This window comes from Lactuca virosa, chromosome 6 (genome assembly GCF_052849685.1).
Source record: "Lactuca virosa cultivar CGN04683 chromosome 6, Lactuca_virosa_CGN04683_v6, whole genome shotgun sequence".
NCBI lineage: Eukaryota > Viridiplantae > Streptophyta > Magnoliopsida > Asterales > Asteraceae > Lactuca > Lactuca virosa.
The window spans coordinates 175,850,979-175,867,773 of NC_136431.1; the positions used below are offsets into that span (position 1 = coordinate 175,850,979).

Genomic DNA, 16,795 nt, shown 5'->3' on the forward strand with positions numbered 1-16,795 from the left:
ATTATCAATACAAATCACAGTTTCATACACGCCATTACAAGGTATAGCTTCAAACATAAAAACACCATTTTTATAAGCAGAAATAGATCCACTATAACTATTAAATGAATATCTAAAACCTTATATGAGCAATGCATGAAATGAAATAATGTTTTGTGTCATGTCTTACGAATAACAACAATTTAACAAATCAATCCTAACACTACTACTAAGCATAAGACTATAAGTCCTGATCTTGGTAACAGGTGAAGTCCTCCTATTGACCATGATTAGGTTCAAGCTTCCATGCTCCACTCCCTCACATTTTATTAGTCCCTGCAAATCAAAACAAATGTGGAAACCATATCCTATGTGGACCCAAGAATGAGAAGATTGTGTGTTATTGACTTGATAGTGTAAATACCTGAACTGGACGCCTTGATCTTTCCATTTTTCAAGTCCTGCAAGTATTTGGGGCAGCTTCTTCTGCAATGACCCTTTTCGCCACAATGAAAACAAGTGGAATCCTTTGGGTTACTAACATCAGGATTGGGAAGGAGCCTTTCTCTTTTTCCCTTTGCAAGATCCAATAGCCAGGACATGAACACTTGTAGCAGAAGGGACTTTATTCTTTTTCATATTTGATTCAACAGTCTGCAACAAGTTGTGGAGTTCGTTCAATGTTGTCTCCGTATTATTCAAATGATACGTCAATATGAATTGATCATAACGATGAGTCAAAGAGTTAAGAACCATATCAATGGCCAACTCTTGGTCAAATGACACATTAAGTTTTTTCAAACGATCCACATATCTTTGCATCCTTTGCATGTGAGCGCAAACAAAGTCTCCTTCATTCAACTTACATGCCATGAGAGACTTGACCACTTCAAAGCGTTCTTTCCTAGCCTTCTTGTGGAACTTTCCAATAAGGTCGAGGCACATCTCATATGGCCAGTAGTCCTCATAGAACTTTTGGAGTTCTGGAATCATGGTAGCAACTATGATGCAAGCAACATTTGTGGCGTCATCAGAATGCTTGTTGTAAGCAACTATTTCTTCAGGAGTAGCGGTGCATTCATCGATTTCAACAAGAGGTTTTTCAAGAGCGTATTCCTTGTTCTTGTATCGAAGAATCATCTTCAAATTTCTCATCCAGTCCATATAGTTTGGACCAGTGAGCTTCTATTTTGACAAAATCGAGAGAAGCGTGAAGTTATAGCTTTAGAGAGTAGCAAATTAAGTATTAGCGAGATCACTGGTTATCGACATCTATAAAGAGACATGGTTTTAGTTAGTGATATAAATCCTTGATACTTTAACCCAAAATAAATATTCAAGGCTAGGATCCAAAATAAAATTCACAATAAATAAAAGGGATTCCGTAATCCAATTGCGAATTTATCAAGGTAGGTAATACAAAAATACCAATTTCAATCTAACATGCAATTCCTAGCTCAATTGAGATTCATTGAATCTTATCAATGGCATGTTTAATCTCAGATTATGCTCTTCAATTTGTGACTGGGATGCCGAGGATAACAAATAATATGTGAATAACCATGCAGACACGCTTGACAACCTCGATGTCATTTATCATCTCAAATTGACGTGTCGGTAAACCACACACACTCCTTCAATAATGATAATTTTCGATTTTTGCATCACTTAAATTTATAGTCGCAAATTAGTGTGCCGGTTAACCACGCATGCTCCACTAACGGCATATAAAGAGTGATGTGCATTTTCATGGAATAGCATACACTTCACATTTTTTTTCATTAAGTAACTAGAGTTGGGATTTATGAAAAGGTTATGTTACTTTATAGCATCATACTTTTAGAGGTTATGTCTTATCAAATATTTTCGGCTAATGACCCTCTACCATACAAGGAAGCGGTGGGTGAGAGTGGACGCCCATTCAACGGTCATTTTATAGGTCGTTTCATTATACCCCCCCCTTATATTATGGCTTCGTGAGTGAGGCGTACTAGCGATTTGACCGACTTTTCTTATATGTATAGTATATTCAACATTTAGTATAAGGTGTATCTTAAACTTTTCAAAAATACTATGTTCGAAATTAAATTTTGAAATTAACAATTAATTAATTAATTTTGACCAATTAATGATTTACGGGTCGTTTGATAGTTGCTAACTGAGTTAGAGATGACTGGGTTAGAAGCTGATTGAGTTAGAAGTTCTGACTGTGTCCACATCTGACTGAGTTTATGTTGTTTGATTATTTATCTGACTGACTGTGGTGAATGATGAAAAATAATTGTATTACCCTTATGTTGTGCTAGATAAAATAATTCTACAAATACAAACTGTCACATAAAATCTAAGTAAAAAAATACATCATTTAAAACCAAATACAAATTGTCATACAAAATCCAAATACAAATAAAAAACAACATAATAATTTGCATAGATATTTAACGTTCACCATTTAAAAATAGTTGATTAGAAATACTGTTACGTAAAGTAGCCATATATTCAATGGCTTCTGAACCTCATCCTATGCCTTGTACATTTTGGCCCTCACTTCCTCCACCTTGCACGTTAGGATTATCCATATTGTTTTGTTCGAAGTCTGTAAATAAGTCATCTTGAATATTGAATTTCCATATAAAATTATGGACCACGCCACACGCAATGACTATGTATCTTTGCATTGGAAATGGATAAGGAGCCACGCATACACCAATATACACAAAAATATGCACACATATACATAAATATATATACATATACACATATACACAAATTGTCTTATCTTAAATAATTGCAACTTTTGCAAAAGCTTTTGTGTAATTTTCATTAAAGCTAAACTTGAGAATAAACATAACACAAATATATATATATATATATATATATATATATATATATATATATATATATATATATATATATATATATATATATAGCAGCAAAAACATATACACACATATACACAAATATATATACATATACACATATACACAAATACATAACTCTAAAGGTATACAAAAGCAAAAACATATACACACATATACACAACTTTTGTGTAATTTTCGTTAAAGGTATACAAAACCTTTTGCAAATTTTCAGGGAAGATTGAAGATTATAAGAATGATGAATTTGTTCAACAAGATAAAGGGAATAAGGGCTGCTCTCGACTGCCTTAAGAAATTAACTGTAAAAGATATCATTAAGCCTAAAGGAGATGGCACTGAGTTTTTTATTGGTACCATCCTTAATTTTTTCCTTCACAACAAAGAAAAAACGAAAAGAACGAAGGAAGAAAGAAGAACAAAGAACGAAGAAGAAACGAGAACGAAGAACGAAGAAGAAACGAGAAGGAAATGAGAAAGAAGAAATTGTTACATGTTGGTTGATCGGTCCTGCTGTTGCTTCAACGATCGCCTTTTCTCTGTGGAGGTTATCAACGAATTACGTAGGGTAAACTCAGAATACGCATAACTACGTCCCAGTCCAGCGATTGAGAGGAAAGGACTGAATCAGGTTTTTTTCTTGGACCGAGTCTTATGCTTGGACTGAGTCCTTATTTGTAAAAACGGAATCAAACATTTTGATCTATCTTTTTTGGACCGGGACCCCTGTTGGACCCAATTAGAATCATAAACAAACGACCCCTTAGTAATTATATTTTAATTAACCAATTAAATTAATTTAAATCATTAAATAATTATCTTTAATTAAACGATTAATAAAATAATTTAAATTATTATGGATTTAATAATTATCTTCAATTAACTAATTAATAAAATAATTCAAATTTAATCCTAATCTATATACCTTCTAATTTTCGAAAAAGGGTATAGGGTTACCAAGTTTTAATTATCCAAAATTTAAGGCATTTAAAATTGTAATTAAAGAAACTAGAAACCCTAAGGATACCTACTAATTTCGAAAATAAAGGGGAGGATAGGGTTTCAAGAACCATAGCCATTTGCGAAAATTTCAAGCCTTAAGGTTTAATTTCCATAAACCATAATTTTGATCCATTCATTATTATGCACAATCAACTAGAAAACTTGGCTTTGATACCACTGATACGTTTTCTAGGTTATAAAAAATATATCATATGAGTGGAAAAACAATTAAAAGCCTTATGTTCACATGCAACCTTGAAAGGATCTATGTTTTCTCTATTAAAGCAATAAACTGTGAACATCAAGAAACCCTATAATTATCGAAATTCATGTAGGAGTGTAGATACATACATCTTGAGTTCCTTGGAAAGTAAGCACCAAAAACTTGAATGCCTCTAATGGCTTGTACCCAAAACCTTAGCAACAAGAAGACTTGAGGAAAGGGGAGAGGGTGAGAAAATTTTCGGCTCTAAGAGGGAGAAGGATGAGTGTACGAAAATAAGGACCATAGGGGGTCCTATTTATAGCTAATAAGGAAAACTTTGGATAACCCTAATTGAATATTATAATAATATCTCAAATATGGTAGTTATCCAACTCCGTATTTATCAATAAGAAATCAATCTAGAAACCTTAAGAGGCTTCCCAAAACCGTCCCCCTCCCCCCCCCCCCCCCCCATAGGAAGGTTTTGGAACCTCTCGTGCTCAACTATTGAACAATTACATCTTAGCCCTTGTACTTTCAATTAATTCTAATTAATCCGAAATTAAATTTAATTAATTTCTGATTAATTCTTAATTAATTATTAACATTTCAAATTAATATATTAATCATATAATATATTAATAAATCATTTATTTCAATTTCTAATTAATTTAATAAATTAATTAACCAGCCTCTCTCTCCAAAAGTCATTCTATTCAGTTACTGGTTATGAGGGCAACCCAAAAAGGACTTTGCTTCTAATTCAAGAACATACAAATTTAGTTACTGGCTTAGACACCTTAATCCAACATAACCCACCAACACCCTCCTCAAATCCCATCCTTCTTCTGCTAGACATCTCAACAACGACCGCTAGTTTTATTTTGCAATAACACCTACAACATCTCACAACAATGAACAACCTTCTCCAACATAATCTAGTTCCTGACTGGTTCAACCTACTGCTTCTCCTAAGAGGTTGACTAACTTATCTCTAAACGACCCTAGTGCTAGTGGATAATTTATGCATACTGGAGCCACACATCACAATATCAACGATATGATACTCAATCATTCATACTACAATATAACTCACATATTGTAACATATAATTATCACAAACAATAGGTATTAGAGTAATGTTACTCACCTGATTAGCTTGCAGGCACATCAACTTCGGTCCTTGACCCACTTTTCTTTCTAGCTCGTCACATGCCAATACCTAACCAATAATTATTAAGTTCCTCATAACCTCTCACAATTGATTACTTGCTATACTCTATGACTATATGTCACCAAACTCATTACACTCGATAATACAACCACAATAGGCTTAACCCATAAGCTGTTAACTAAATCTACCACATTGGAAAACTTTAGTAAATTAGGTTTTACAACCCTTAGAATCCCGACTAACTATCTCAACATAATATTTATTTACAAATCTTACCAATAGGTGCCCAATAGCACCATATCACGAATACTCGTAACATATACTCAGGTCTAACAACTCCCAACAACTATCACGTATAATAATTACACAATAATAAGGTAAAAGATACCTCCATGATCTCGTAACTTAGCCTGTATCTCCCGTACATTGGTATAACCCCTCCTGTATAATCTCCCGAGAATGATTCTCGAGCAGCATCTCCGATTAAATGTGCCAAAAATCCTACAAATGACACAAAAACTCGTATATTTATAACATGTATTGGTCACATTGTGACCATCTAAGTGTCATGTCGCTACAATCAAACATACACAGATTTCGCCATGTGTCTCGGTGACTCGTCACATGTTATGTCGTGACCATCTATTGGTCACGTCGTGATGACCCATTTCTCCGACAATTGCCACATGTCTCTTTGAATTTTATGTTTGTACTTCATGAGTCATGTCGTGACAATCATTCCATCATGTCGTCCTGTTCAAAGGTTGAATTTATCCGAATAGAAACCTACTTTCATCTCAACTTCAGATAGCCGTAACTTTCTGATATAGTCTCCGTTTTTGACAAAATTTATATCCACGGAATCATCATCACACGAACTACAACATTTCTCAACTATCTTTTCTTAAATAACATTTATCAAATTAAAGAAACTCAAGGCTTTATTTCATTTGTTCATCTCACAATGATCTATATCTCTTAGGGTGGTGCTTGTTTAAGAAAACGAGTATTACAAATTCTTCCCTCCTTCAAGAGATTATGCCCTCAGAATCTCCTGGAATCTCATACTACAACTCAAGAGTTTCACTAACTCATAGTTTTCCCTAAGAAGAACTATCTGACCACATCACTCAGTTCAGTTGCATAAAATGCACGACTACGCATTGTATTATCAAAATTCAACAAAACACTTAATATGCTCGTACTATAAGCAAATATATCAACAATAACAACCCATTCTAACACCAAAAGGGTCGTGGTTTGCTTTCAAAATTTCACATATCACTTTCACTTTTCTTCTAATCATTAACACTTTTCTCAACTCTCACAATGAAACAACATTACTTTGTGAGAAATTCATAATACAAAAGATCATACACAATGAGGATAGAAACACATATATTATCCTTAGATATTTGCACTTAGTCATAACTCGTCTATCGTTTTCATTCTCTTTACAACAAGTAGTAGTACTCTATGACATCCCCTATTTTTCAGAACCAATTTAAAATTTTTCTTTACGATTTTAAGTAATTAAATGTAGAAGTTCTCGGTTAGATAAACATTTTTGAAATAACAAAAGTTATTTTATTAAAACCTTCGGGATGTCATTTGTTTATATCCGAACATACGTTACGGCGTAAATAAAAAGGTACTGAAATTGCTAATGCAAGAATATCCTTTATTCCACTCAGCATCCTAACTAGGCAATTTCAACTTTGGCTCCACTACCTGTGATGCAATAAAATGAGTGGGTCATGTTTGGGAAACCTGGTGAGATAGGTAGGGTTTTCAAGCCCATAACATTTTAATGATAAAATATCATTCCTACAAGACATATATCATGTGTAAATATATAAGATGCCCTAAGACCATCTACCCAATCCTAACCGATCGTCATAGATCCTAATTTGATAATCATCTGGAAGAATCACCTTACCGGATGAACTGTCTAAGCAACTATTTGACTACACCTGCCAGGGGAATCCATGGCTAGTGTAAGTCATATAAGGCAACCAATGGTCAGAGATTTTAATGAATATAGCTTTCCATTTCATCTACGTCCATAGGTTATAAAGCCATGTTAGCAACATAATTCACAAGAACGCCTAGACTAGCCAAGTGCTGGTTATCTACTCTGGTCGATGACCCAGACATACCGTCCGGTTGTCTGATCGGGACTCACCATTTTTGGTCATCCCAAGACGGGGAGGATTACACTCTGATTTGGTCTAACACTCTAACCCAACTATGAGACCTAATCGATGTCAAGACTATTCGACATTAAGCAATCCTTTATAAGTCTTATTGCTAATCTAAGGCAAGACCTATATCTAAAGGTAATTGATTTCTATAACAATTCTTAATCCAAATGTTACTATCTTATCTTTAAAAATAGCACATAACACAGATAATACAAGCATAATTTATTATATGGATATATTTAAGTTAAGATTATGTTCTTGATAATAACTACGCACTCACCTGAAAAAGTGTGGTGATTGGTGAATCGGGAAGAGCTTCGTCTTACACCTTCCTCAAAAGACCTAGTGTAACACCCATAAAATTTGAGCCAAATTAAAACATTTTAATTCTTTTCAAAACCATTAAGTTCATACATCTCGTTTTCAAAATAGTTTATTATCAGAGTTTCCCTCAGGACCATATCTCATAAATCATAGAACATGAGGAGCGGTACGATCACGCCTTCGCCTTGCCACGATCTCCTGAAGTACCTGAAACATAACACTACAACTGTAAGCCCGCAAGCTTAGTGAGTCACCCCCAAAATACCAACCACACATAACATACTCATAACATATCACAAATAGAACAGCCACGCACATCGGGTCTACTGTGTGACTGGTCCGCCCGCACCGGGCCTTCAGTCCACCTGGTCCACCCTCCGAGTCTAGCCATGTACATCGAGTCTACAGTGTGATTGGTCCGCCCGCACCGGGTCTTCAATCCACCTGGTCCACTCTCTGAGTCTACAGTATGACTGGTCCGCCCGCACCGGGCCTTCAGTCGGCCTGGTCCACTCTCCGAGCCTCGGCACGTCTGGTCCGCCCTCTCGGGGCCTTCAGCCTATCCGGACCGCTCGCTGGGCCTTCGGAATGTCCGGTCCGCCCTGGGTATGTTGGCCTACAGCACAAAGCAAGACCCGCCTCAACCCAACCCCAGTCCAACACCCATGTGCACATAAACATATAATCATATACAATCCTCAACCAGACAAACAGTCTAACAGATCACATAGCATATCAATATCCTAACCAGGATTCCGACCTAACCGGTCACTAGCATAACATTACCCTATATCCCGGGTACCGACCTTAACCAGGTCTCTAACACATACCATCCTAACTACCAGGATGCAAACATAGCAAAACAATAACATAACAACAACTACCCGGATTTCCATCCGATAAAGGGTCGGCCTTGGTGCCGTAGACCCTGTCGATATAGTGAGGATAACTCACCTCGCAATTGCCGACTGAAAGGATAAGATCAGCTGCTCCGATCACCGACACGAACTCCACCACCGAACACTACCAAAGAATCAATTCCATAAATACCAATAATTACCAAAATACCCTTGGAAGTCAAACTGGTCAACCCTTGGTCCAAGTCAAAATCCTCAGTCAAAGTCAACCTTCCTGGTTGACCCTACTCGCCGAGTCAACCCGTTGACTCGTCGAGTCCCTATGCTCAGAAACTCCCATGCCACGACTCAACTCGCCGAGTCGCCCCAAGACTCGTCGAGTCCAACAAGTTCCGAGTCCCTTCTTGCTCAACTCACCGAGTCATCCCCCGACTCACCGATTCACAGCTCAACCAGAAAAGGCTAGGGTTCCACGACCAGACTCGCCGAGTCCAAGCATAGACTCGCCGAGTCCCAGGAAATCTTCAACAGACTCGCCGAGTTGTTCTTCAACTCGCCGAGTTCACGCACATATTCATACTACTCGTCGAGTGCACTCATGTGACTCGCCGAGTTCAAACGTGACATCTTCATTCAGACGATTTCAGGCCATTTTATTGCTTCCAATACATAGATCTGGACTCCTAGGGCCAGATTCACACGTAAAGTATCCAACTTTACGTGCATGCAAGGCTCAACAAGCTCCAACCAAGCTATAAGAGGATTTTGGGACAAAGGCACTCTCACTCAAGCTCCAAGACTGATGCTTTCTGCCCTCATGGCTCCAATACAACCTAGATCTGAAGTTACAACTTCAGATCTAACCTCTAAACCCGAAATGGATCCAAACTATGCTAAAGAATCCCCAAACCAACCACCATGGATGATAATAAGGAAAAAGGCTTAAGGAGGTGACTTCTTACCCCAAAGATGAGTCTAAACTGATGTAGACTTCAGATTCACAAGCTCTCTTGATGCTATCCTCAACTTCCTCCAACTTCTCTTCACCAATTTCTTCCTCCAAGCTTCACTCTTCTCAACAATGGAGTCTCTCACGATTTAGGGTTTCTCTGGAACACTCAGGGAAGGTAGAGGCTGAAATGAAGGCATATTGTTCTTTAAATAGGGTGCAAACCCTGAAAATAGGCTTTCACATTCCAGTACAGACTCGCCGAGTCCATCCCCGACTCGCCGAGTCGGGTCACTTGTTCACGCGGTCCATCCGCTACTCGACTCGCCGAGTTACCTTCCCAACTCGCCGAGTCCAAGCCTCCATTTAACACTTTTACACCCTAAATCTCTTGCTCTGGAACTTGGGATGTTACAATTCTCCCCCACTTAAATTAGGCTTCGTCCTCGAAGCCTGCTGCAACACACAATTCCAGATAATACTCCCACTGAGCTCCTGCCAAGACACTAATCCATCTCTCTCCGCCCAACAAAATTTGGCGATAACCCTGATAACTGCAACCTGGGACGAATCCCCTCGGGTTCTATCCCTTACACTCTGACAGGATGATGCATCCTTCAGCTCTCATAACCCATCAACCAACCATAACACGCAACCATTCATACCTGGCCTACACAGCCTCGGCCTGGAATACCAACACACCGGGCCCAATCAATCATTGGGTCCGGTCGTCCTCATGACGAAATACCCCATACTGAACTACCTCCTCATACACAACTCAAGCCTACAACCATACTCGGAACCAAGGACCTTGTCCTTGCGTCACCCTCGAACCCCTCGGTTCGACACAACGGAGTGCAACCCACTCACACCTCTCTATCACGATCTCTAGGTCCTTGACCTCTGACTGTAATATCCCCATACAGTCCTCAGCACCGGTCCAGACTACTCTCAAGTCTGTTAACCTGTTGTCTCACCTTCCTCTGTCCCAATCTCCAATCGGGAATCCCTTTCCTCCTCCTCTTCCAAGGAGACCGAAAACATGCCTGTGCATCATCCAACATTGCTACAATCTCAACGGGCATCCAACCCGCATGTGCTTCCACATACCTGATACAATCCCATTGCTTACTACCAGAAACCAAAGCACTTCTGATCATCCTTTTACTCTGCCGCCTCCCTCTCAGAGGACCCACACTCCTTCCGGAGCTACATACCTTTCCTTTCCAGGAAGTCTACTCCCCATCCATAACCGCACCTATAAGTGCCACTGAGCTAAACTCCACTCTACCGATCCACTAACACATACATAGTCTTCAGCATGAATGGACCGCCCTTCCAGGCCTTCAGCCTATCTGGATCACTCTCAGAACCTTCAGCATGTCTGGACCGCCCTCCTGGGCCTTCAGCCTGTCTGGACCGTTCCCTGAACCTTCGGTCTACTTCGGCATCATGATCAATACTTGGGGCCAGACCATATCGATTACTATTGCACGGCGACATATTCACTCATTCTCCACATACCGGTCTCCTAACACATCCAGAGTCTTCAGTATGACTGGACCGCCTTCCCAGGCCTTCAGCCTATCTGGACCACTCTCAGAACCTTCAGCATGTCTGGACCGCCCTCTTGGCCTTCAGCCTGTCTGGACCGTTCCCTGAGCCTTCGGCCTGACTGGTACGCCCATCGGCCTTTAGTCTATCCGGACCGCTCAAAGACTGTCGCACATCATCCTGATCCTTTCTTCCCGGGAATCTCTCCCATGCAGACTGTTCTAGCCCTCTCGGGGCTCCGAACTCCAGTTCCATTCCCGGAATCCTTTCCATGGCCTAAACCCAGGCCTCACATCGACCAACTACCTTAACTGAAACCATGGTCTGTTCTCCGCCCCATCGGCCTGTCGCTTACTCATACCAGCCCACACTCTTGGCTGACTGAAACACTGCTGAATTCCAAATAACTAATCATCCTCTAATGCCTGTCGATCCCCCTGAGAATTTTCCAATTCTCCCCACTTAGAGCACTGACTACCAACCACCGGTGACTCAACCGGCATAAATCAATCATCCTCACTCAACATACTCCTCTTGTCCATGAACTGATTTCCTCTGAAACGAGCAACTTCCACATAATCACTTCCCGACATCGCACATCACGAACTCTAAGGGAGTTCGACTCTCCGTTGAACACTTCTCAAATCATAATTTCTAATTCTAGCAGCGAGATCACATAACTTGTCTTCCGACCATAATCCTCCTGGACGCTAATCAACTACAACTCCTAACTGCTAAGATCCTCAATCGTACTACGAACATGCGGAATAATGCAGACAGATTTACCATACCACACAATAACAAGATAACTAGATGGAAACATACCCGCAGCTGCATCCGGCTCCGCCCTGACCTCCTCTGTTGTAAGCTGGAATGCGCATCCCTGAGCCCTCAGAGGCTCCGCTCCACCCTGGCCTCCGCCAGTAATCCTCAAAGTGGCCGGTGCTGGAGCCTGCACCGGTCCTGCAACAAGCTGTGGACAGTTGGCCCTCAAGTGTCCAACCTGATGGCAATGATAGCAAATCCTCATATCCTGCACCGGGGCTGACTGTCGGCAATCCCTCGCATAATCCCCCTTTCTCCCGCACTTGCGGCACGCACCACCGGACCTACAAACTCCGGTATGACCCTTACCACACTTCTCACAAGTGCGGCCACTCTGACTGCCCAACCTGGAATCAACGGTCTTGGACCGTTTCGGCGCCGGCTGCGACTGCACCGGGGCCTGCCTCTGCTCTCGCAACTGCAACTCAATCTCCAACTCACGCCGTCGGGCCGCCTCCTGCAACTCCAGTAAGGTCTCGCACCTCTGCGTGGACACAAACTGCCTGATATCCCTCTTGAGCATACTCAGATATCGGGACATCTGAGCCTGCTCCGAAGCAAACTCAGGGCAAAACATCACCCTCTCAGTGAACATCCTGGTGATCTCCGTCACCGACTCCGAATCCTGCTTCAGTTCCAAGAACTCCTGAGCCAATCTCTCCCTCTCAACCCGTGGAACATAACGGGTACTAAACATCTCCCGGAACTGATCCCATGAAACCGCAGCCCGCTGTGCATCCGAATAAGATCACGTAGTCAACCTCCACCAATCCTTCGCTCCGAGCCTCAAAAGGTTCAGAGCACACCTCACCCTCTGATCAGCAGGGCATGAACACGTGAAGAAACAACCCTCCACGTCTGACAACCATCTCATAGCAATGATCGGATCCTGAACTCCATCGAAAGTAGGGGGCTTCGTATTATCGAAGTCCCTATACTGAAAACCTCGACCTGCTCCTCCCCCTACCACCGGTACAGCCGCTGTAGCTGCCGCAGCAGCCGCCTCTGCAAGGGCTGCATAGCGCTCATCAAAGTACTCAACCATGGCAGTCTTGATCGACCCAAACATTTCCGGCAACTCGGCCCGGAACATAGCAGCAACCTCATCATGCAGGATCTCACGAATCCTGGCATCCAACTCGTCCGTACTCATCTGACCAATGACCTCGGGTGGTACTGACCCATCCTGACCACCCTCTCCCGATCCTGATCCCGAACCGGATCCTGCCCCGAAACGCCTCGTCATCACCATTCTGAAACATATCACCAGTTATCAGATAATTCATATAAATCACTGGGAGCCAACTCCCTACTAACCCTAGGGATTGCGACTTACTTGACACGCGTATAGGTCCTGTGCTTTCAGTAGCATGGGCCCCTACTACCTTCCACACCTACCCATATTTGCCCCAAGTATCACCACAACACCCTAACAATATGCACAACATGGCGAGCGCTCAATCCTCACTCCTAGAGGAATGCTAAATATCTTATAACTGACCTCCCGGTCTCACTCAATCCCTCCTATCCATGAAACTTCCACCAACCCTGCAACACTAATGTATGCTAGCCATGCATAACGCTGGACCCTATAGACTTTAGAATATCCAATCCTACCCCAAGCCCCCAATCAAACAAGAACAGAACATAAGGCCAAATCAAACATTCTCAGGCTATAAGATCTTAATTATGTACAACTGGGATGCATACATTAGACAACTACAGTAATGATGTCAATCTCACATAAAGGAAACCCTAGGCTAACAGGCATCATGTATTCAGGCAATTCTATCATGCAATTCCTGAAGATCCCTAGCCTAGCACTAACATGCTGTTCTACCATATCGTATAATCAAATAACTTGTATGGTATTTTGGGGTCTACTTACTGGCTCCGGCTAATCGTACCCTCTGCATCCTCCTTTACTTATTTCAAAAACCTTTTGAAAACCATTTTGAAAATCCCTCCTTGATTTGAGACTGGATTCACACGAATGTTCCTCCAATTCACTCAAACCTAGTCTCCGATACCAACTTGTAACACCCATAAAATTTGAGCCAAATTAAAACATTTTAATTCTTTTCAAAACCATTAAGTTCATACATCTCGTTTTCAAAATAGTTTATTATCAGAGTTTCCCTCAGGACCATATCTCATAAATCATAGAACATGAGGAGCGGTACGATCACGCCTTCGCCTTGCCATGATCTCCTGAAGTACCTGAAACATAACACTACAACTGTAAGCCCGCAAGCTTAGTGAGTCACCCCCAAAATACCAACCACACATAACATACTCATAACATATCACAAATAGAACAGCCACGCACATCGGGTCTACTGTGTGACTGGTCCGCCCGCACCGGGCCTTCAGTCCACCTGGTCCACCCTCCGAGTCTAGCCATGTACATCGAGTCTACAGTGTGATTGGTCCGCCCGCACCGGGCCTTCAATCCACCTGGTCCACTCTCTGAGTCTACAGTATGACTGGTCCGCCCGCACCGGGCCTTCAGTCGGCCTGGTCCACTCTCCGAGCCTCGGCACGTCTGGTCCGCCCTCTCGGGGCCTTCAGCCTATCCGGACCGCTCGCTGGGCCTTCGGAATGTCTGGTCCGCCCTGGGTATGTTGGCCTACAGCACAAAGCAAGACCCGCCTCAACCCAACCCCAGTCCAACAACCATGTGCACATAAACATATAATCATATACAATCCTCAACCAGACAAACAGTCTAACAGATCACATAGCATATCAATATCCTAACCAGGATTCCGACCTAACCGGTCACTAGCATAACATTACCCTATATCCCGGGTACCGACCTTAACCAGGTCTCTAACACATACCATCCTAACTACCAGGATGCAAACATAGCAAAGCAATAACATAACAACAACTACCCGGATTTCCATCCGATAAAGGGTCGGCCTTGGTGTCGTAGACCCTGTCGATATAGTGAGGATAACTCACCTCGCAATTGCCGACTGAAAGGATAAGATCAGCTGCTCCGATCACCGACACGAACTCCACCACCGAACACTACCAAAGAATCAATTCCATAAATACCAATAATTACCAAAATACCCTTGGAAGTCAAACTGGTCAACCCTTGGTCCAAGTCAAAATCCTCAGTCAAAGTCAACCTTCCTGGTTGACCCTACTCGCCGAGTCAACCCGTTGACTCGTCGAGTCCCTATGCTCAGAAACTCCCATGCCACGACTCAACTCGCCGAGTCGTTCCAAGACTCGTCGAGTCCAACAAGTTCCGAGTCCCTTCTTGCTCAACTCACCGAGTCATCCCCCGACTCACTGATTCACAGCTCAACCAGAAAAGGCTAGGGTTCCACGACCAGACTCGCCGAGTCCAAGCATAGACTCGCCGAGTCCCAGGCAATCTTCAACAGACTCGCCGAGTTGTTCTTCAACTCGCCGAGTTCACGCACATATTCATACTACTCGTCGAGTGCACTCATGTGACTCGCCGAGTTCAAACGTGACATCTTCATTCAGACGATTTCAGGCCATTTTATTGCTTCCAATACATAGATCTGGACTCCTAGGGCCAGATTCACACGTAAAGTATCCAACTTTACGTGCATGCAAGGCTCAACAAGCTCCAACCAAGCTATAAGAGGATTTTGGGACAAAGGCACTCTCACTCAAGCTCCAAGACTGATGCTTGCTGCCCTCATGGCTCCAATACAACCTAGATCTGAAGTTACAACTTCAGATCTAACCTCTAAACCCAAAATGGATCCAAACTATGCTAAAGAATCCCCAAACCAACCACCATGGATGACAATAAGGAAAAAGGCTTAAGGAGGTGACTTCTTACCCCAAAGATGAGTCTAAACTGATGTAGACTTCAGATTCACAAGCTCTCTTGATGCTATCCTCAACTTCCTCCAACTTCTCTTCACCAATTTCTTCCTCCAAGCTTCACTCTTCTCAACAATAGAGTCTCTCACGATTTAGGGTTTCTCTGGAACACTCAGGGAAGGTAGAGGCTGAAATGAAGGCATATTGTTCTTTAAATAGGGTGCAAACCCTGAAAATAGGGTTTAACATTCCAGTACAGACTCGCCGAGTCCATCCCCGACTCGCCGAGTCGGGTCACTTGTTCACGCGGTCCATCCGCGACTCGACGCGCCGAGTTACCTTCCCAACTCGCCGAGTCCAAGCCTCCATTTTACACTTTTACACCCTAAATCTCTTGCTCTGGAACTTGGGATGTTACACCTAGATATACATAACGCTACGTCTTAGTCTAGCTTCATACTACTTGGAACTATTATCTTAAGAGTTTAGATTCTGTAACAATTCTAAAGTCTACTTGAAGATCAAACAAGTAAGGATCAACTAGGCAGGACAGTCGGGAGACAGGATCATTTCGACATATAGTCTTTCTGAAATCCAACAACCAAGACGACGTGAAAATTCTAGACACCTATCCTATAGTAGACCAATCAACATGACAACTTGGAATCATGGATAAATCTTAATTATAAGATCCTAGTAACGGCTTACAACTATAATTATAAATTACACAGGGGTAGAGTAAGTGTAGTCACTTATAGAGTACAATAGACGAGAATCAGGATCTAAATCGGCAGAATACTGACTTAGGTCCTTCCTACATGAAGATTATGTCAAGCTGAGCACTCGAGGATGTTGTAGGGCTTCGCCGCAGGCTAAAATGAAGAAAAATGGCTAACTATCGAAATTTTTAGAGAGATATCGAGGGGAGGGTGTGGGGAGGAGTGAAAGAATGAGCTGATATTTATAGGTGAGTTTGGAGTCTTGCGCACCGTGAAACAAGAGGTGCACCGCATATAAGGGTGACATCGAT

The 16,795-nt window shown here is 41.9% G+C and overlaps 1 protein-coding gene across 1 annotated transcript; it reads right to left on the reverse strand.

Annotated features, from left to right (window-relative positions):
• Positions 1–522: 522 nt before the first annotated feature.
• On the reverse strand, positions 523–1,143 carry LOC145122094 (uncharacterized). Its single transcript, XM_079057755.1, has one exon. The coding sequence runs from the start codon at positions 1,141–1,143 to the stop codon at positions 523–525; it is 621 nt and encodes a 206-aa protein (XP_078913881.1).
• Positions 1,144–16,795: the final 15,652 nt, after the last annotated feature.